This window comes from Glandiceps talaboti, chromosome 8 (genome assembly GCF_964340395.1).
Source record: "Glandiceps talaboti chromosome 8, keGlaTala1.1, whole genome shotgun sequence".
Classification (NCBI taxonomy): Eukaryota; Metazoa; Hemichordata; class Enteropneusta; family Spengelidae; genus Glandiceps; species Glandiceps talaboti.
The window spans coordinates 24,720,805-24,739,727 of record NC_135556.1 but is presented as its reverse complement, the minus strand read 5'-3'; the positions used below and the strand labels follow the sequence as shown (position 1 = coordinate 24,739,727).

Sequence of the window (18,923 nt, the reverse complement as noted above, 5' to 3'; positions counted from 1 at the left end):
GTTTGCCAATGACCATTGAGAGAGGGTCACTACACCTGTTTAATAAATAACAGGCAGAGTTCTGAAGAGATTGAAATCAAACACATACATGATGTTGGTTTTAGGATTAATCAATACTTTTATTCTCTTGGAAATACTGCAGTCAATAATAGACTTCTAGATCATAGAAAACTGTCGGAAGACAACCTAAGGTATAACTACATCAAAAAAGATCTCTAATTGTATAAATAGAACAATATTATTGGAAATTTACTTTCTAAAGTAATACATAAATTAACAAAATATTTGAAATAAATAAGATCTTACGTTTTTTTTTATTTCAAAGCAGTTACTAGTAATGACTAGCTTCTACAATTCACAAAGGTTTGAAATTCTGAAATATGAATTCTAGTTTTTTTTGTTAGATATGACACAAATAATGGTATCATAAAATGTAGCAATGTTCCATTATTTGCCACCTAGTTCAATGTAAATGAGATACTTCACAAGGAAAGACAACAAGACTAGAATTCTGTGTTGTGACATAGGCACACTATGGAATCATACTAAACATGTTTTATAACGACAGTAAGTAGTTCAAATCTGCCCAAGTTCTCCATCCAGACTATATACAGGGAATAAAATCTATGCAATTTATATCAGATGTCCTCCTCTGTTACCTATGTTCCCCCATCATAACTGTGGTACAAGGTATTGAAATCTATGCAAATGTTGTCAGATTTCCCACCATAATTATAATACAAGGTATTGAAATCTATGCAAATTTTGTCAGATTATAATTATGGTGGGAAATCTGACAAAATTTGTATAGATTTCAATACCTTGTATTATAATTTATAATACAAGGTATTGAAATCTATGCAAATTTGATCAGACTTTGCACTTGTTCTCAACCAAAATAATGGTCCAAGGTTTGGAAATTTTACAAGTTTTGCAGATTCCACCCTTCTGCTAGTTCCCAAATCATAATACATGTAGAAAGTATGGGACCTATGCAGATTTTACCAGATCTTTCTCCTCTGTTACCAGGGGTTCCCAACCAAATCACAAAACAAGGTATGGAAATGTATGCAACTTTGGCCACCCCAACCCCCACCCCCACCCTCCATCCCTTACCAGGGGTTCCCAACCAAATCACAAAACAAGGTATGGAAATGTATGCAACTTTGAACCCCCCACCACTTACCTGGGTCCCCAACCAAATCACAGTACAATGTATAACCCTCCATAAGTTTTACCATATTTACCTTTCTGTTATTGGGGGTTAGCAGAAACACTGTGAATGACTTACTAAAGCCAAGCAGTGTATTTTTTGGTTAGTTGGTCTACTTTTTACAGCAACACAATTAATGACACCAATATCAAAAAACTATTGTCACTTGCCAGGTGGAAAGATTAAACAAAATAAAAACATTTAGTATATGTTACCTTCACCATATTACATTATATTATATTATTTTGAACAGATTTAATTGAGTAGATGAACAATTGGATCTTTTACAGACAGTGGTCTTTACATTCATACACACTGGTAAGTTTATTGTATGAAATTGTACAAAATATATTGAAAGACTTGATACAACAAACCATGTCATTATGGAGATATGGGCTAGAATATTACAAATCAGGGTTCAGAAATTATCAAATGTATTATTATAAATATCAAGATGCTGGCTTTATCAAGTCTTGAGAGTTAGCTTGGTGTTTTACATGTTAAACTTAAATCAACATTCAAACAAAATACAAGACATAAACTACAGCTACACTAACAATGTTTGTTGCACAAAATAAATCAGAATTAAAGTCTATCTTAATCTATCAAATCTTATCCCCAGCTAAATTAGGACACACATCCACACACAAAAACAATCTACGCCAGATTTAAGTATTGCTGATTTCCTAAGATTTCAAAATTGTCAAGACATTATGCATAGATTTAACTGTAAAAGTGATAATAAACAAATATAGCTGAACAGCTGCATCAACTTGTGATCTGAAATATTATGGTCAGTTTTGGCAAGACTGCAGTTGGGGTACAAGCTGTACAATAAACTCATTTTAATTAAGTTAGGGTGTTACTCCTAGGATCATAGCAGGTTAGAGATAATTTAGAACCCCTAGCTTATACTAGATTTGTATTAGGCACTACTACTGGTCAACTATGCAGCATTTCTCGTCTTCCTGGTAAGGGATACTTTAGACCCCCTAACTTATACCAGATTTGGATTGTGAACCCCTCATGTTCCACTGTACTACAGTCTTTTTATTTCTTCCCTAATGGATCACTAGTATTTCATATACCTTGAACAAAGTACTAATGTTTGTATTAACACATGTAGAATTCTGTTATCAATATATTGAAAACACAATGGTATCTCAGTTGATCTGTGTCAAGTATAAATAACATCAAAATTCTGACATGAATACCGTGAAATACAAGTGTAGAGTCCAAGTACTACACAACATTACTTAGAGTAATTCAACATAGAAAGATAATGTATCTTCTATTTCATTCACCTGAGAAACAGTACAGGTTAAAATTGTCTGGAAAGTTTTTGTTCTAGTTCATGCAATCAAGACTAAGTATATGACTTCAAATACAAAATAGGAGCACAATGCCTCATGTGTGATTATGTCATGCTAATAGTCAGGGTTTCTCTGGGCCTTTTCAGAGTCATGGCTTCCTCCCTTAATTTCTTGAAACAATTAACATAACATTTTGTTGTGCAAATTCATCAAATTCTGTCATCTCTGGAGAGAACAGAGTATTATCCTCTCTGCCATGTGTTGGGTGTTATAGAATATTCTTCAAACTGACTCAATCTAGCAGCAATAATTTTGCATTAATGACAGAAACAAAGAGACTTTTTTGGATGGAAATATTTATTTCCTGGCAGCTGGTGGTTGGTAGTACTGTTGTTGGGGTCGTCCTGGTGGCCGTCTATCTCTCTGGTTTCTAAATGGTCCCAGTCCTTCTTGGTTTTGTGGTCGTCTTCTGTAGTTTCCTCCCCCACCTTGACGGAACTCTAACGTTTCTGACATCGATCCCTCAAAGTTTTCATATTTCCTTCGTGGCCCTGGCCCTTGACCTTGCCCAATCTGAAAGTCGATTGGATGGAAATTTATGAGTTGACAAAAATGAGAAATTTTTGGAAATACAAAAATTTCATGATCATAGGCTGTTTAAATATACTATAGCCTGATATAGCGCACATAAAATGAAAGTTCATCATTGATAACATTGGTGTAGACACTTGAATAGGGGAGGGGCCTCTATCTATGTATAAAGCTTTCAGACTTTGTAGGTAACATGTGAATTTTTGTGACAAATGTGGTTGCCATTATCACGATAGTTGCAAAGTTTCTATACACTATAGTATAGTATCTGACATTTGTGCTACATTTGGTTGACATCAGTTGTGAAACAAAGTGTCATGCTTATGCAGCATATGTGTTTCAGAGATACAGATAGGCTTCACTCATTGGGGGCTACCTATGTGATTTTATTGAAACAACCATTTGTACTTTCTCTAGCTTTCATTTGAAGACTTTGTCAATTACACAATACAGTGGTGTCAAAACCTGGCTACAGCAGTATGAAATAAATGAGTCAGCAAGAGGCCTTAGATTTATTCTTACGTTACTGAAGCACAGTCATTCAAACAAAATGACATACACTCAAATACACAATACACAATCAAAGCATCCTTTAGAACAATACCACGCACCACAATGACAAACATACAAAAATCAACAAGCAAGCTTGGTGGCGATTTATTTTACAGCCTTCTAAACACTGATTTCATTCACTCAAACTATGAGTCTATATGTCTGGCAAAGAACTGCAAATATTGCTGTTTAGTCTAAGGACTGATTTCACAAATGATTACTTTATGGAAACTCACCAAAGAATTAAGTTGTGGCAGTGGCTGTATATCTGAAAGCAGTATTTCTTCATGATTACCATATTCAGTGAATAAGACTACAGCTGTTGGCAATTTAGGATCCACAGCAAAGATCTGGGCTGGATAGAACTGTAGAAAGAAATCATATAATGTATGTAGTGGTCAGGAACACAAAGTTTTCATTCTTTGGACATGAAATCATCAACATGGCCACGACAACATTTTTTAGTCAACACTGATAAAAATGATATCATGGTGAAACATGGGGGTCATTTCATACACACATTTTAAAATGGGCAATATACCATTTCAATTATACTATATCAATGCAACTATGGTGATTCAATATGGCAACAATTTGGCAAAGATTATAACAAAACTAACATGGTTCACACAAAATATTTGGTTTTGATACTACTAAGTACAGTATGTCAATCATTTGTATGGAAGTTTGTCATTATGTACAAATTCAGCATATGTAAAAAGATAACATGACTGTAGCATACTGCCCTCTAGAGTACAACAAATCCTATGTTGAGCCTTTTGTTTTCCTGTTACTACACGTGTCTGTTATCTTACCCTATTATCTTCCCAATACTTTGCCAGACACGGATCACCCTTTTTCCAGTCTGTTTGCAGCGGAGTTTCTCTCTCTGGTTCAGAATGGCTCTGTTGTTGTTGTTGTTGTTGTTGTTGTTGTTGTTGCCTGTGACCACTCTCCGGCCTGTCTCTTTCCCTGTTGTCATGCCTACCATCATCTCTCGTCCAGTTTTGTCTATCTTGTCGATGTTCACCTCTGACTTGGGGATTACCTTGTCTATCCTGAGTATTCTCACTTCTATTGTGTCTATTATACCTACTATTATCTTGTCTATTATCATGAGTCCTATTATCATAGTTTTGTCTATCATTAAAATGTTGTCTATTATCAGATCTTGGTGCCAAATCTCGGGACTGTTGATGTTTATTGCTGGCTTGTCTGTCTTGGTATCTATCCTGCCTGTGATCAGTTTGATTTCTCTGTGATTGGTTGTCTCTCCGTTGATATGTATTCTTATCGTGGTCATTATGGTATCTATTTTCCGGTGCACTCCGAGTGTCTCTACCACCCTTCCTAGTATCTTGTGGTCGCTCTCCATGCACGAATGTAATTCCTGCATCTCTGACAGATTGAGGTTGCTGTTCGTAGTTTCTCCTGTTACCGTGTTGTTGCCTGTGGTCTCTAGTGTCTCTGTTGTTGTCCCTATGGGATGATCTGTGATCATAATTCCTATGTCTGTCATCATACCTGTCATGTTGTTTATACTGTTCATAACGATTATTTGCTTTATCTCTGTTGTAACTTGAATTTGTGGTTTCTTTATCTGAAAAATTGAAAATACATTTGCTCAGATGATATTATTTGTTAGATATTGAGATTTCTTATTTTAGAATTAATACTATTGATAACTTTAGGTGATATCTATGAGTATACTTGTTCATATAAAACTTACTTCAAAATGTATTATTGTTCTTGTTAATACATGTTTTCATTTCAAGATCTGGCACTTTATACAATTTATACCACAGAATGTAAACAGCTGTAATTCAAAATGTAACAAACATGTAAATAACTGTAATTTACGAAGGAACACATTCAACTGACCTGTGATTGAAACACTGCCTAGTTGTGTTTCTAAGAAATCAAATAAAGTACTAGGACCTGATGGTCGACTTGATACACCATCTCCAATATCATCGTCATCTCCACCTCGTCCCCTCCCACGACCAGACCGCCCTCTACCTGTTAGAATATGATCAAAATTATGTAGATTATGCAGAGAAGCGATAGATAGTTCCATATCACATACATACAAATGACAATAGTATATAATCAAAATTATGACATATGTACCAGAGATTACTTACACCGGTGCGTGTGCATACTAGTGGTATTTGCACTACAGTGCAATACCGAAACCATCATTATATCATGCTTGCAGTGCTTTCTGCTGCACTGTCACTCACTAAGCTCATGAAAGTACTGCCACAGAGAACACTGCAAGCACTCATACAAATACCCCAAGTACAGCATACTTGCACTCATGGGGTTCTGCCATGTGATTGGTCTCTAAACCAATCAAGCCTTACAATGAATTGTAGCAATCTTGGTAGCCAGCTGATGTTGTTTCACTCACGTTAACTGGCTTTGATTGTACTGAACCCAGCTGTCCATAAAATACTTTGGGTTGTTGAACATTTGGATGACAATTGTGATTTACCTGGTTTTTGTCTACCACTGTATCGTGATGATGATGATGGTTGTTGTTGTTGTTGTTGTTGGCCTTGTAGCAGTGTATTAATTGCAGCATCAACATCATCAGAATGTTCTTTTAGAGCAGATATTGACCTCTCTCTCTGAAATCCCATATCAATTAATTTCTGAAGAGCCTTGTCATCAACCTGGCAACGTTGAAATAAACACAAACAAATTGGTAAGGTACAATATCATGTCCCCCAAAAAAGTTAGAAAATAGCCAACATTGGAAATGATAAAAACCTATAAATACCACCACTGCTACCACTACTATAACTTACCCCAGACGATAGCTGTCTATATATACCACCACTGCTACCACTACTATAACTTACCCCAGACGATAACTGTCTATAAATACCACCACTGCTACCACTACTATAACTTACCCCAGACGACAGCTGTCTATATATACCACCACTGCTACCACTACTTGCACTGGTGGTACTTGTAATACTGGTATTGCTATAACTTCCATGTGGTCTTCTTTGGTTGTCTTTCTCTTTCTGTAGATTCTGTGCAGCAGCACTTCCACCACCAAATGTCTTACTTTTACCCTCATGTAGAGTGGCTTCAATCACTGCTTTTCTTTGCTGCTCAAATTCTTTGTCTTGTTCACTATGTTCTTTGTTTGTATCTAAGGATTTGAAATCTGAAAAAAACAAACGGAAATCAAAATGAGCAGGTTATATTTTGTAAGAAAGACTGAAAATGATGGAAATAGAGCCATTTTTGTGATTAGTGAAGCCTTACAGAGACATTTCAAATTTCACTTTTGTAACACGTTTCATGTAATTTAAAGTTACTGTTATATTTGAACTAGGAGCCCTCACCCACTTCGGAGTCAATATTTGACTCAACATTGATTCTTTTCATTATTCTTAGTTAGTATATTAAAAGAGGGTCTGATTTGGAACCTAAACAACCAATCTGTGTCATGAATATCTAATTAGAACCAATGTCAGGTGACTTGCATGTGACAAAACTAATGTCAAGTGACTTGCCCTTGACAAAGCAATGTCAGATGACTTACATGTGATAAAACCAATGTCAGGTGACTTGCATATGATGAAACCAATGTCAGGTGACTTGCACATGACATTACACATCCTTGAATTGAGAATAAATGTAGTTTGCGGAAGAGTAAAAGATTAAAAGTCTACCTTTCATCATAAGATGACATACAACATGTACTAACACATATCGCCAAAGATCTTAAGGAATGTGTAAAACTTAAATAAATTACATTTTTGGACTCACCTCTTATGTTAGCCCTGTCTCGATTCACTGGACCTCTTTTCTGACCAAATTGAATCCATGGAGGGGGTCCCCCCTCTCTTCCCTCATAATTCCTTGAATGTTGTGCTAGACTCTGCAATGAAATAAGTTTATCAACATAACAAACCACATAAGATGAACTGTTATACTGTTCTAATACATATGTACATGTAGTAGTCTTAAATCTACATCAGTTCTTGGTCATCCAACAATACAGATATAAAAGGGCCTATATTTTGGAATAATCAGTTCTTGGTCATCCACCAATATAGATATAAAATTAAAGGGCCTATTCTTGGAATAGTTATCTCTTCAACTTCTTGTTCATCCATCAATCCAGATAATAATCCTAACAATATTTATCAATACTTACCCTTGCAAGTTCCCACTTTGTGATAAGTTTTTCCACCCTGCCACCTAAGACTTTAGTATTGTGTTTGTCTAAGTGTAGAAAACCATTCTGTACAGAGATGTGACCTGTCAGCTTTAACTTGGTTCCAGGAGGTGTTGACAGACTGACGGAGTAAAACAAAGTCAATTACTGTGTATCAAAAGCTGGGACAACTTTAAAATTTACCCATCTTAGCTTTACCAAATAGTGCACTATAGTATGGATGGAAAGGGGGAGGGGAGAGACAAATCAAAGCAACATGCTTGTCTTTGATTAGTCAATTAAAGCTGGGTTTCCACCAAGTCTTGGGGTAGGAGTATTGTCATTGTTGGTTGGTGCTAAGTGAAAACTCTGGTTAACGCAGGGACCTGTGTATACAATGATAGCAATTGTTCACTATGAATATGATATTCTGATGTTGATCTTCCTGTATTTCTTTCTTGTTTGTCTTTTCTACATTTTGAAAAAATGTATTGAAAAAAAAAGGTTAAAAAAGAAAGTGAAATACAAATGTACCATGCTCAACTACCATTCATTTCCTGATAACTGTGCTATAGATACAGGAAGCATAACCTGTTCAAACTATTTGATACAATTGGTATCAAACTGTACTGCATCATTTGCATCATGCAGTCAGAAGTGCATCCCATTCATATCATTTCAAACTAGCAGACAGAATGGGCTGATATGATAATAAAGTGTGTACCTGAGTTTATCTATATGATCCATTTCTAAAGCTAGGCAGTTGTTTGGACCATCTGTTAAATGAAATCTTAACATTCTGGGTGCATGTTGTGACTCTTCATTACTTTTGGGTGCTGTTACATTACGTATCTTTTGAATCTGGAGCACACATGGTCCTGTTACCTACAAGACAAATAAAAAAAAACATGAGTTATAACTTCAATGACCCACAACTTGTCTTCTATTCCTTAATACAGAAACTGTGCTCTTTTTGTGAGAATGGGTGTTCATGGATTCGGGTCCATAGTTACTAATGAAAATTCACCTAGTCAAAGAAATTCCAAGAAATTTTTGACTGCGAGTATAAATTTTCATTTGTAACTATATTCGTCTTGTTTTGGGCCATTGACTCTGTTAATTGATAGTTAATTAAAATACCTAAATAGCATACATTTCTAACAAAATTTATACATTAGGATAGAAGAGCAGTTTTGGGGATGAATTCTTGGACAGAAATAGTCCTTCAGTGTCTATTATTTTGGGGTAACCTGTGTCTACTTACATATTCAATTTTTCCTCTGTTGATGTCATTTGGCAAAAACCCAGCTCCAATTTGCCTTATGTCAAGCTGTATGTATAAAAAGATAGAGAACACATAAATAAAAGTGATGTACACAAAGATAGAGAACACATAAAATGATGTACACAAAGATAGAGAATGCACAAATAAAATGATGTACACAAAAATGTTGCTGCAATACTTTTATAAGCAAGTATGTAGAAGTAGTACAATGGCAAAACTGATTTATTGCATTATTTGTATTTTATTTTACATTATATCAAAACTAAATTTAATGATAATTTCCATCACAGACTTGTTTACTTTATGTTATATTGTTGTTCTAGTATTCAACACATCTTACACTGTATCCACTTTATACCAGTTATTGGCCAGTTACTACACTACAAGTACATTGCCTTGGTATTCCATTTTGTGAATGTCATCATACACTTCAATATAATTATGGTTATTTCAATAAAATGTTTTAATGTATAACAATACAAATGTCATTCTGGTTATTTTGAACGTCCATTATCTGAACAATAGTATGGTTACCTGAACACACAGTGTATTTCTAATAACTTTAAAAAATTAGTGTGTTTGCTAAGGTTGAGGAACCCCAGTAACAGAAAGGGTGATTATGGTAAAACTGGCATAGTTTCCAATGCACATAACTTTGTGGGGAACCCCAGTAAAATGACAGGGGAAGTCAGGTACATTTTACCTCCCTTATAAACAAAAACACTGAGTTTTATCTAGAAGTATTTAAATGACTTGCATGTCAATTACAGTTTAGTTATCTGAACAAAATATATGTTTCTGATTCTGTGTGTCCAAGATACAAACAGCTAGTGATCAGTTAGCTATATTTGTATGAGAAGATTTGAAATTCAAATGACAATGTACTGCTAGTTGCATTTCACGGACATTTCATTGCATTTCATGATATGACCAAGGGGTTCTTCATTAACTCTGTTATAAATCATGAACATGCCCATCATTTATTTGAATGACTTGCATCACTGTGTGATTCCTTATCTGTACCACAGTCCCTCTAATCATAGATAGAGAGGGATGTAAAAGAGGGACTGTCTCTGAACTGTCTGGTGAATAGTTCGGTTAACACGTATCTGGAAGTAATTCCGGATATTGACTATTTTTTTTCTTACATCAAGTGCTGCTTTGATGATTGAATCTGTATTTTGTCCATCTTTCCCATTACAGCACTCTGCTATACCATCTTTACTAAGATGCCTATGTACACACAAATAAAGCAAAAAGATCATTTATAATCATGCAACATGTAAAGATCAAACACTGGAGGATCAAACACTGGCATTGTAAGTGAATACCTTGGAGGAGTAGTGGGTATGATTCTGGGTCAGGCGAGTACATATACCATACATCAGTCTATAACAGTCCCAACCTGGGGATATTCTAATAGTTCAATAAATATTTCAAATGAAAATGGGTGCATGAGAATCCCCTTCTTCATTTTAACGAAACAGGAGACAGAATTTGGACTATGTGTGCCACTACAAATCTGTGTAGTGATCAATATAGGATTTTAATAATACACTGTAGAGTGTAGTTATAAATGTTTAGTTTTGACCTTGCCATAAAAAAAACACGACTTCCAGAATTGTAATATAGAGAATAGAAAATATGTAGTATATTTTTAACAAAAAATATTGTAAATTCCCCTACAGACTAATAAAAAGTTTTCGCAGTTTTTCTTTATCTTTATATCGAACATTGGTAATGAGAAAGGCTATTTTTAATGATTTGTGACATATCATTCAATGAATTAGGGCATACGAGAAAGTTATTCCCATCTGCCCCTCACTAAATGAGCATCCAAATTCACTCTGAAATAATAGTAATGTCCACGTGTCGGCTCCAAGTTGACGTAGAGCTCCTAGTCGTACTAACAGTACATCATTTACTCTATTCAGACTACAGTCTACAGAGCACGCTATGCATAGCTCGAGTGACAGGTCATTGGTTCACTACACTAATTTGATACGGGTTTTCACCGATCATGAGGGACACGTTTGCTCTAAGTATAACATGCATGCATGCTCTGAAAAACCATGTACATGAGTTACTCTGAAAGGTGTCAAAGAGATCACATAATATAACTTTGTAAACAATTTTGACATACCATCCTTGCTTTTGAAGTCCAAGCTCCGCCATTTTGCTCAACGCATGCGCACAATAGCGTTCTCTCCATATTTCCCAAAAATATAAAAATTTACGAAAAGCCTCAAAGAAGTTCAAGTTTTAGAAATAAAAGGTGATTTCTTGTGTTGTTAGTACAATTTTTAACCCATTAAAGGTCGTTACCAGATGCATACGAAGACAATAAATAACTACAAAAAAAGTTATTCGGCACATCCTACTTCCGGGATAATTTCGTAACGAACATTCTGATTGGTCATTTTAAGTCTGGAATACAAACAGGTAGGAGAAGTGAAAATGGCTGCAGGTTAATCGGGAATGAGTTTGTATCTGGAACTGTACTAAAAAAAGACAGTTATAACCGTACGTTGAACTCTAACCTGCTCATTTTTCAACTTTTCGACGCAACTTCCCGGTTATCGAAAGAAGAGGCTGTAACTGACAGTGTGACTGAACTGAACAGTGAGCGCCGAGTTGGAATGACTCGGTATCAACTGAGTGGCATCGACTGACGAATAACGTTCAGTGTATTTAGTATACCTATTTGTGCAAGTTGTACAGTTTATATAACAAACCATGTCTTCGAAAGAAAAAGACCCAAGCAAGAGGAGTTTTGTAAGTATCAGTATAATATTTTATCCAGTAACAGTTAGCCATACAATGATTGAAAGTTTGATCAAATGTCGAGTACTGTAGTGTGTAGCAAACATGTTGATGTGAAGTTCGTAATCTGGATACGATACTAGGTACATACAGGCGTATGATCGCTTGAATCGAGTGCCGATCGGCTGCGTCTGTCGATCGTGTGAATGTGTACCATCAGTATACGCTAGTACAGAGTAAAGCATGTGTAGACAGACCTATTTCTAAAGGATCTCTATCCAATACTACACATGGAAAATAGAGCAGTCATCTTGCAGTGTCCCCACCCAACTATCATATCTCCGACACAATCTGTGTTTGTTTATTCCTGCGGTCAAGTTGTCAAACCTCAAGGGGGGGGGGGGGATTGTCAAGTCTTGTCCACAATCACATTCACCAGATAAGCTTAATTAAAGTTAAAGTAGGGATGTTAAAAAAAATAGTAGTGTGAATTTATATTAATTATGATGATCTCTCCTAGTACAATTCATTGTTTACACAAATCAACGACCATTTACATTTTAAATCTGAATAAATATTTAAAATAGTCAGGGATGGCAATCCTGGTATGTATGTGTACATCATGTAGTTGAAGCACTACAAATAAACACCTCCGTTAGTATCAGTCACATAGAAAAACAATTTAAAAGTAATAAGTGCAAGTTATATGCAAACAGTTCGGAATGAGATGGGAAGGTTGACCAATATTTCCAGGACAATTCTCCAGGGCAAGGCTCGAGATTCGTAGACGCATAATGATGTAACTAGTGATAATGAGAAAAAATAAAAAGAGTGATGCAAACAGAATTTCTAATGTGTAAAGATAACAAAACAACTCTTGACATTATTGAATTAACTGGTTGTTTTTTTAATGATTGGTGTAGTTATATGTATTCATTGTACCATCTCCCTATATAAAAAGTATATTGTATACCTCCCTGATTTTACGATGACAGCTTAGTTGCCCCATAGCCATTCTTGTGTGCAGTAGTGTGTATCAAGGTTTGAACAATACATCAAACACAATTTGTATTGTTAAGTTGACCTTGATTCACCAATATTGATTGATTTATAGGTAAATAACTTGTATGTTATAAATCTCTGACTATTTAGTCACCGGCTGAGACCTTTAGTTCATACTTAGTTCATAGCGTTATTGAGGACACTCATGTACATTCCATTATACCCACCATCATGATGACACAAGTGGCATTCCAGTATCACAGATCATACCAAATTAACCCAATATTGCAATATACAATGTGTTGGCATCAGATCTAAATCTACCCAGATCATTTATTTTATTTCACAAATTATTTACAAAGTGACAATTTTATTTGTAGTCTAATAATTTTTGAAAACAAATCCTAAATTTTGGCTGAATTGTCAGGCATGTACTACGCATATACAATTCAATTGGCTGTTATGACATTAGTACACAATGCTGATAAGACATCAGCAAATATTTGGGATTTGTTGTCGTCCCCCCCCCCCCAAAAAAAAAAAAAAAATAAAAAAAAAAAAAAAATAAAAAAAATAATTGACCTGATGAGTAGAAATGTTCATATTTGGTCTAGACTGAATTTTGTAATTGTTTTCTGGTGCAGAAGATGACATGAGTAATATCTACATGTAACTTGCAATATTAAATATTTAAAGTTGAATAATAATGTCATATATCTATACGATAGAATTTATGTGAAATCATTGAATCATTGCAAAATAAAAAATATCACCATCTGTTGAACAATATTAAATAAATATGAAACGTATAAACATGACACACTACTGGATTTCAATGAAATATGTGTTTTTTTAGTGTATTGAAATGTTATAGAAAGGTAACAGCTGTTCACCAAATACAACACTCTTAATTCTGGTATTAACTAATGTTGGTAGTTGCTGTGAGTTTTTTCTGTTCATGTATCAAGTAAATGTGGAGTTATTTCCTCATACTTATACTATAGATTAGGAACACACCACAATAGTGGAAATAACATATAATTAGTTACTGATATGGGGTTTCAAGTGGACATGTCTAAATTTATAATGTAGTTTTGTTCCTGGAAGTGTATGTCGTTTTACAGTAATAGTAGTCAGGAACTGGGATAAATGTCTGGATCAGGAGTCAGGGTATCACATTTCAGTGTTTGTTTCCTTGTGAAATTTAATTAGTTTTTAGAATAAGCTATTAAGCACAATGTTAAGGGGATTTCAATATTGATTATAATGGAATACTTTTTACCAGTTCATGTTGTTTTTCAGGTGAAGTGACTTGAGGTCATGAGGGTCATGAGGGTAAAGGGTCATACATAAAGGTTGATGATGAAAACAAGCAGACTTACATGTACATAAATGTGAAATCAATTTGTCACACAGGTTTATTGATTTGGATTCCATTCCTCCTTGAACACCAAGGAAATAGCATTCATACACTCTAACAGTAACAAATATGAGGGAATCCTCCCCAGTACTATGAAAAGACACCTTACAAATTTGTTAAGGTCAATGAAGTGAAGATAATATATATGCTGCATTCACACATGTTGTAATGCCAGAGGGGGAAGTTAGAAATGAATTCATCTACCAGGCAGTGTCAGGTTACCAGTATGATACATACATAGACTTGTACTCATACATGTTGTACTATCTTTGGGAAAACAGCATAAAGGAAAATCCTGTTGTGTGTGTATCAGTGACATTGAGTTATTGGATGCTAGCATTGTATCTTGTATCTATGCAAGAGGTGTGATAGTGTTATATGACATAAAATTAAAAACAGACATAAAAAAAAAGGCAGATAGTAGAAAAGTCAAAGATTGCTAAATCTCAGCATGTTACATTGTAATAAATGATATTCTCCTCCACATATAAATGTGAATGACCGGAGAAAAAGTCTGTACAAGTATAGTGTTATAATTTTTACTTTGTATATATGTTGTTGTAATATTTATTTTATCACATACAGCATGGCTAACATTGTCTCTATTACCGGTAATACAGACAAGAACTATGACAGTGTTGCAAATGACCTAAAGCAGACAGAAAAACAAACAGACTGCTAAAAAGTCAAAAGATATTATATGATTTAAATTTTGCTGTATGTGCTTTGAACTTTGCTAAATCTCAGCATGTTACATCACATACAACATGGCATGTTTGACATACGGTATTCATGTACATTGTACATGTATGCATGTATGTTTTGGGGTGGGGCAGGGTGAAGGACGGTTCCTCATCTCCTAAGGTACCTTAATATACTATAGCATATATTATGTAAAAGTAAAAGTAATTGATACACACTATATTGTTTCATTACAGGCCCCTTCAGCATCAGACTACATGTATGTACAATACCTGCATTATTAACAATAGCATTTATTTATGTACAACACGATGTGTGTTACTCAGATATTATTTTCACTTTCATTATTATTTGTTTCAAACATGCAGCTGGACAAGTTTTCCAACATTCGGATCACTTCCAAATCAAAACAGGAGAAGAACTCGTCTAGCAAGGCAGCGGCTAACCTTGAAGAAGAAATGGTTGAAAGGGACTTTGAAAAGAGAATGACACAAAGTCTGACCAATCAGGAAGTGATGGCAGCATTTGAAAAGATGTTGGTAAGTAAATATAAATATTTATGTCTCTAATATAAGATTGTCGTAATTGTCACTCAAAGGACCTCTACCACCAGTCAGGTCAGGAGTTCTTGTTGACCAATAGCCAGTGAGGAACATTTCCATTGTCTTATCCAAAAGTTGTCATGTTTTGCATCTTGATAGTGACCCCAACGTCCCTAAGACAGTCTTGACCAGACCTACTGGTAGTACCTGTCTGGATGTACAAATTGGTATTATTTGGTATTTTTATTCAGCAAATACTTTGATCTTTGCTGGTACTTCCATCGGCTACTTACCCGACTTGTTTTAAGATATTTTTTTTATAGATATATTCACATTTGTTGATTATTACATTTCAGTAATATATAAAACAATAAACCAAGATCTAGTTATATTATTTTTGAACAAACTCATTCAACAACAATAGATAAAACATTTTGATATATCTCAATTTGATCCAGACCTTAAATGCAAATAGTTGTAACTTATGGATAAATGTCATATTTTAGTGTCAAATTAGCAAAATATACAATTGTCATATCTGTGTAGTTACCATATTTGTCTCAATTGCTAGGTAGTTGTCTTAGATTTGGTATTTTCTACCTCAGAATGTTCGGTTGCATTCCTCAAAGTAAATCCTGTAAGGTCAGGTACCATAGAAATGAACAACAGATTATCATTATCGGATTAACTAAAGGAATAAATACCGGATTAATGCCATAATGAGGATTATTTATAACCTATTCAGTGTGTTTACTTTACAAAAAATATTCTCCGTTTCATTTCACAAATATGGTTTCCATCACACAATGTAAAGAAATTGTTTTGAAAAATAAGGATTTGAGATAATTGCTTACAAATGACATTTTAACCAAGCCACTAGTTAAAATCCATTGAATGGGTATAGAATTTCTGCTAGCACACATATTTTGTTCTGAAAATACTGAAGTCTGTATGACATTCATGGAGTCTGAAAACATATTGTGACCCAGTACAATAATTGCTTTGAGACAGGGTTCAGCTAGAGGTCAGTATCGTTATTGTTTTTACTGTGATGGTAAGCTGGTGTCTGGTAAAATTATGCACGTTAAACTTACCCTTGCAGTTCTCCAAGTCTAACTATTTTACCAGTGTTTCAGCTGTGTTGAATTTATATTGAACACAGCAACCAACTGGTGAAATTGTGCGATTGATTGTCCCCATGTGGCATGATGCCCATGTTGTGATCAGGTGAAATTGTGTGATCGATTGTCCCCTGTATATTGTGATCATAATAATAGCTAGTTCACAGATATGTACTTTGTTGTTTGTACAAATGGTCTTTGAAAAGTTTCAAGCTCTAATGGAGTGTAAAGTAGTATTATGCTTCACAGCTGTATTATGGATTATTCATACCAAACTCAATTTATTCAGGGTAAAATTCAATGAACATCACAACCAACACACAGTACTGAAGCCTCTCAATCAGTAATATTTGCTGACATGCCTCGGTACATGCCATTGTATAGTTTTCAAAGTTAGTTATAAATTGTTCATAATTTCCAAAGGAAAGCAAGTTATTTGAATAAAAGTAAAACTTTGTAGTTTGGTCTGTTGTTATCAATAAATTCAAGGTAGTAGCAGAGTCGGGTACTGCCTCCATAGAAATATTGATAATTAGTGAAGAAGAAGAGCAAGTCTGGAAAAAACTACAAACAATATATATGAAGGATGAGGGTACAATTTTAAAAACTCTGTTATCAATGTAACTTTGCTGGTTGATCTCCACTATGCCCTCTCAACTTACATTCTATAGTAACATAGTCAAAACCAACCAGCATAGGTACTAACGGCTGTCAGTGCAAATGTATGTACATGTAGCTGTCAGTCAAACACTAGCCTTGAACTAGACTATTTCACCATCATTCCATGGATCCACCTAGCAATACACTGAAATTCTACAGTTTAACTCCATCACTGCCAATTTCCATTTCTTTTCTCCATTGACTGGAATGTCACCATTGAAAGTAGATCTTGTACATTCTGGATGTGTAAACTGTTTGTGTGTACATGTATGTGTGTTTTGTTTTGATGCTGTCTTGTGTCTTTAGAGTTTACCATTTAGTCTTGTTTTCAGACCTTCCCTGTAGTATTCTAAATATGCTTTATAATTCCAGTCTGCCATTCATAGGGAAATTTCTGGAATTCAAAGGTTTTACAGACCTATACACAGACAGGAGTACAAAAGAAAGTACAATGTAGATTGTGCATCTAAAGACAAATGTTTATACATACCTAATTGTGATCTCCTTCAATGTCATCTTGGAGAAGGAATCTTGCCTTTTGAAATTCTCTGTTTTTCTTTTCAAGAAATTCCAAGATTAAGACCACCTCTCTCTCTCTCTGCATGATAATAGTGACAATGTGTCCTCTAAGTGAACATGACTTCCTTTTAACCTATGACATTCATTTCTGACCCACTAGAATTTGTTGTTTCCCATCCCATACTTCTAAAATGTATGTTTGTGACTCACAAGAAAACATGCTTTGCTATTATTTTTGGCTTCAACAATTTTTTGGGGTCATTTATTTGAAATCACACTTGATTTCTCCATATACATACCTGTAAATACATACATGTGTAACCCAAACTTTGTAATATGCATAGAACAATTTTGTCCTCTCAGGACAGCATACAGAGGTCCAGATGCCAAGTTTTGCTACTTCCTAATGAGAAAACAAACAGGGAAATACATAAAAACCATTTTAACATTTTATTAGAAATTGTCCAGCCCGAAGTCCATGTGGTATAATACCAGGCATTTCCTTTTCCTCAACTTACAGTAAATATAGGAAATGATATCTACCGGTAGTAAGGAGAATGAAAGCTGTGTGAGAAAGTTGGACTTCATTAGGCACATAACACATGTAGGTGTATTAGTGCACAGTGAAACCTTGGCTGACTATTACTCATAATAAAACTGAGAACTATTTTTAATAGAAAGACAAATTGTGATTCACATGGTGTAATTCATCACATAATGTTATAGAATGTTATTGACTGTAAAGTCCATAAAATAGTTCACACCAAATAAGGCACAGTGGGTAATCATGAACAAACCCTGTATTGTTTATAAAGGCTCCATGAGTTGATTGTAAAAGGTTGAGTCATGTCTTAAAACACAGTGTTGACAAGATGATTTGTTATGCAAGGAGTCAGTCACACAGGAGTTTGTGTGTTTGGAATTCAGTAAGGTCTTGTGGATTTAGTTTGGACATTTTTATTGCATGTATCTCAGTTTTATTGAGTTTAAGTTTAACAACTTATAGCTGGGACTACAATGTATTAACCTGTATGACTTCTGACATATACATTCCATT

The 18,923-nt window shown here is 34.8% G+C and overlaps 2 protein-coding genes and 1 long non-coding RNA gene across 5 annotated transcripts in view; 1 reads left to right on the top strand and 2 right to left on the bottom strand.

The window, feature by feature from the left end:
* Positions 1 to 391: 391 nt before the first annotated feature.
* Positions 392 to 8,845, bottom strand: LOC144439410 (tudor domain-containing protein 3-like). Its single transcript, XM_078128697.1, has 10 exons — positions 8,786 to 8,845; positions 8,577 to 8,737; positions 7,853 to 7,994; positions 7,462 to 7,573; positions 6,591 to 6,853; positions 6,167 to 6,347; positions 5,551 to 5,688; positions 4,485 to 5,269; positions 3,906 to 4,034; positions 392 to 3,099 (listed from the first exon to the last, which is right to left on the bottom strand). The coding sequence occupies exons 1-10, from the start codon at positions 8,843 to 8,845 to the stop codon at positions 2,884 to 2,886; spliced, it is 2,187 nt and encodes a 728-aa protein (XP_077984823.1). The 3' UTR covers positions 392 to 2,883.
* Positions 8,846 to 9,128: 283 nt separating this feature from the next.
* On the bottom strand, positions 9,129 to 18,266 carry LOC144439087 (uncharacterized). Its single transcript, XR_013481096.1, has 3 exons — positions 18,166 to 18,266; positions 10,286 to 10,370; positions 9,129 to 9,182 (listed from the first exon to the last, which is right to left on the bottom strand). It is a non-coding gene; the product is annotated as an uncharacterized LOC144439087 (long non-coding RNA).
* The window catches only part of LOC144439086 (protein diaphanous homolog 2-like), a 41,866-nt gene continuing 34,517 nt past the window's right edge, over positions 11,575 to 18,923 (top strand). For all 3 annotated transcript variants that reach the window (XM_078128343.1, XM_078128344.1, XM_078128341.1), the window contains exons 1-2: positions 11,575 to 11,912; positions 15,393 to 15,563. In XM_078128343.1, the coding sequence (XP_077984469.1) occupies positions 11,874 to 11,912; positions 15,393 to 15,563 (210 nt within the window). In that variant the 5' untranslated portion in view covers positions 11,575 to 11,873. The remainder of the gene's footprint in view (positions 11,913 to 15,392; positions 15,564 to 18,923) is intronic.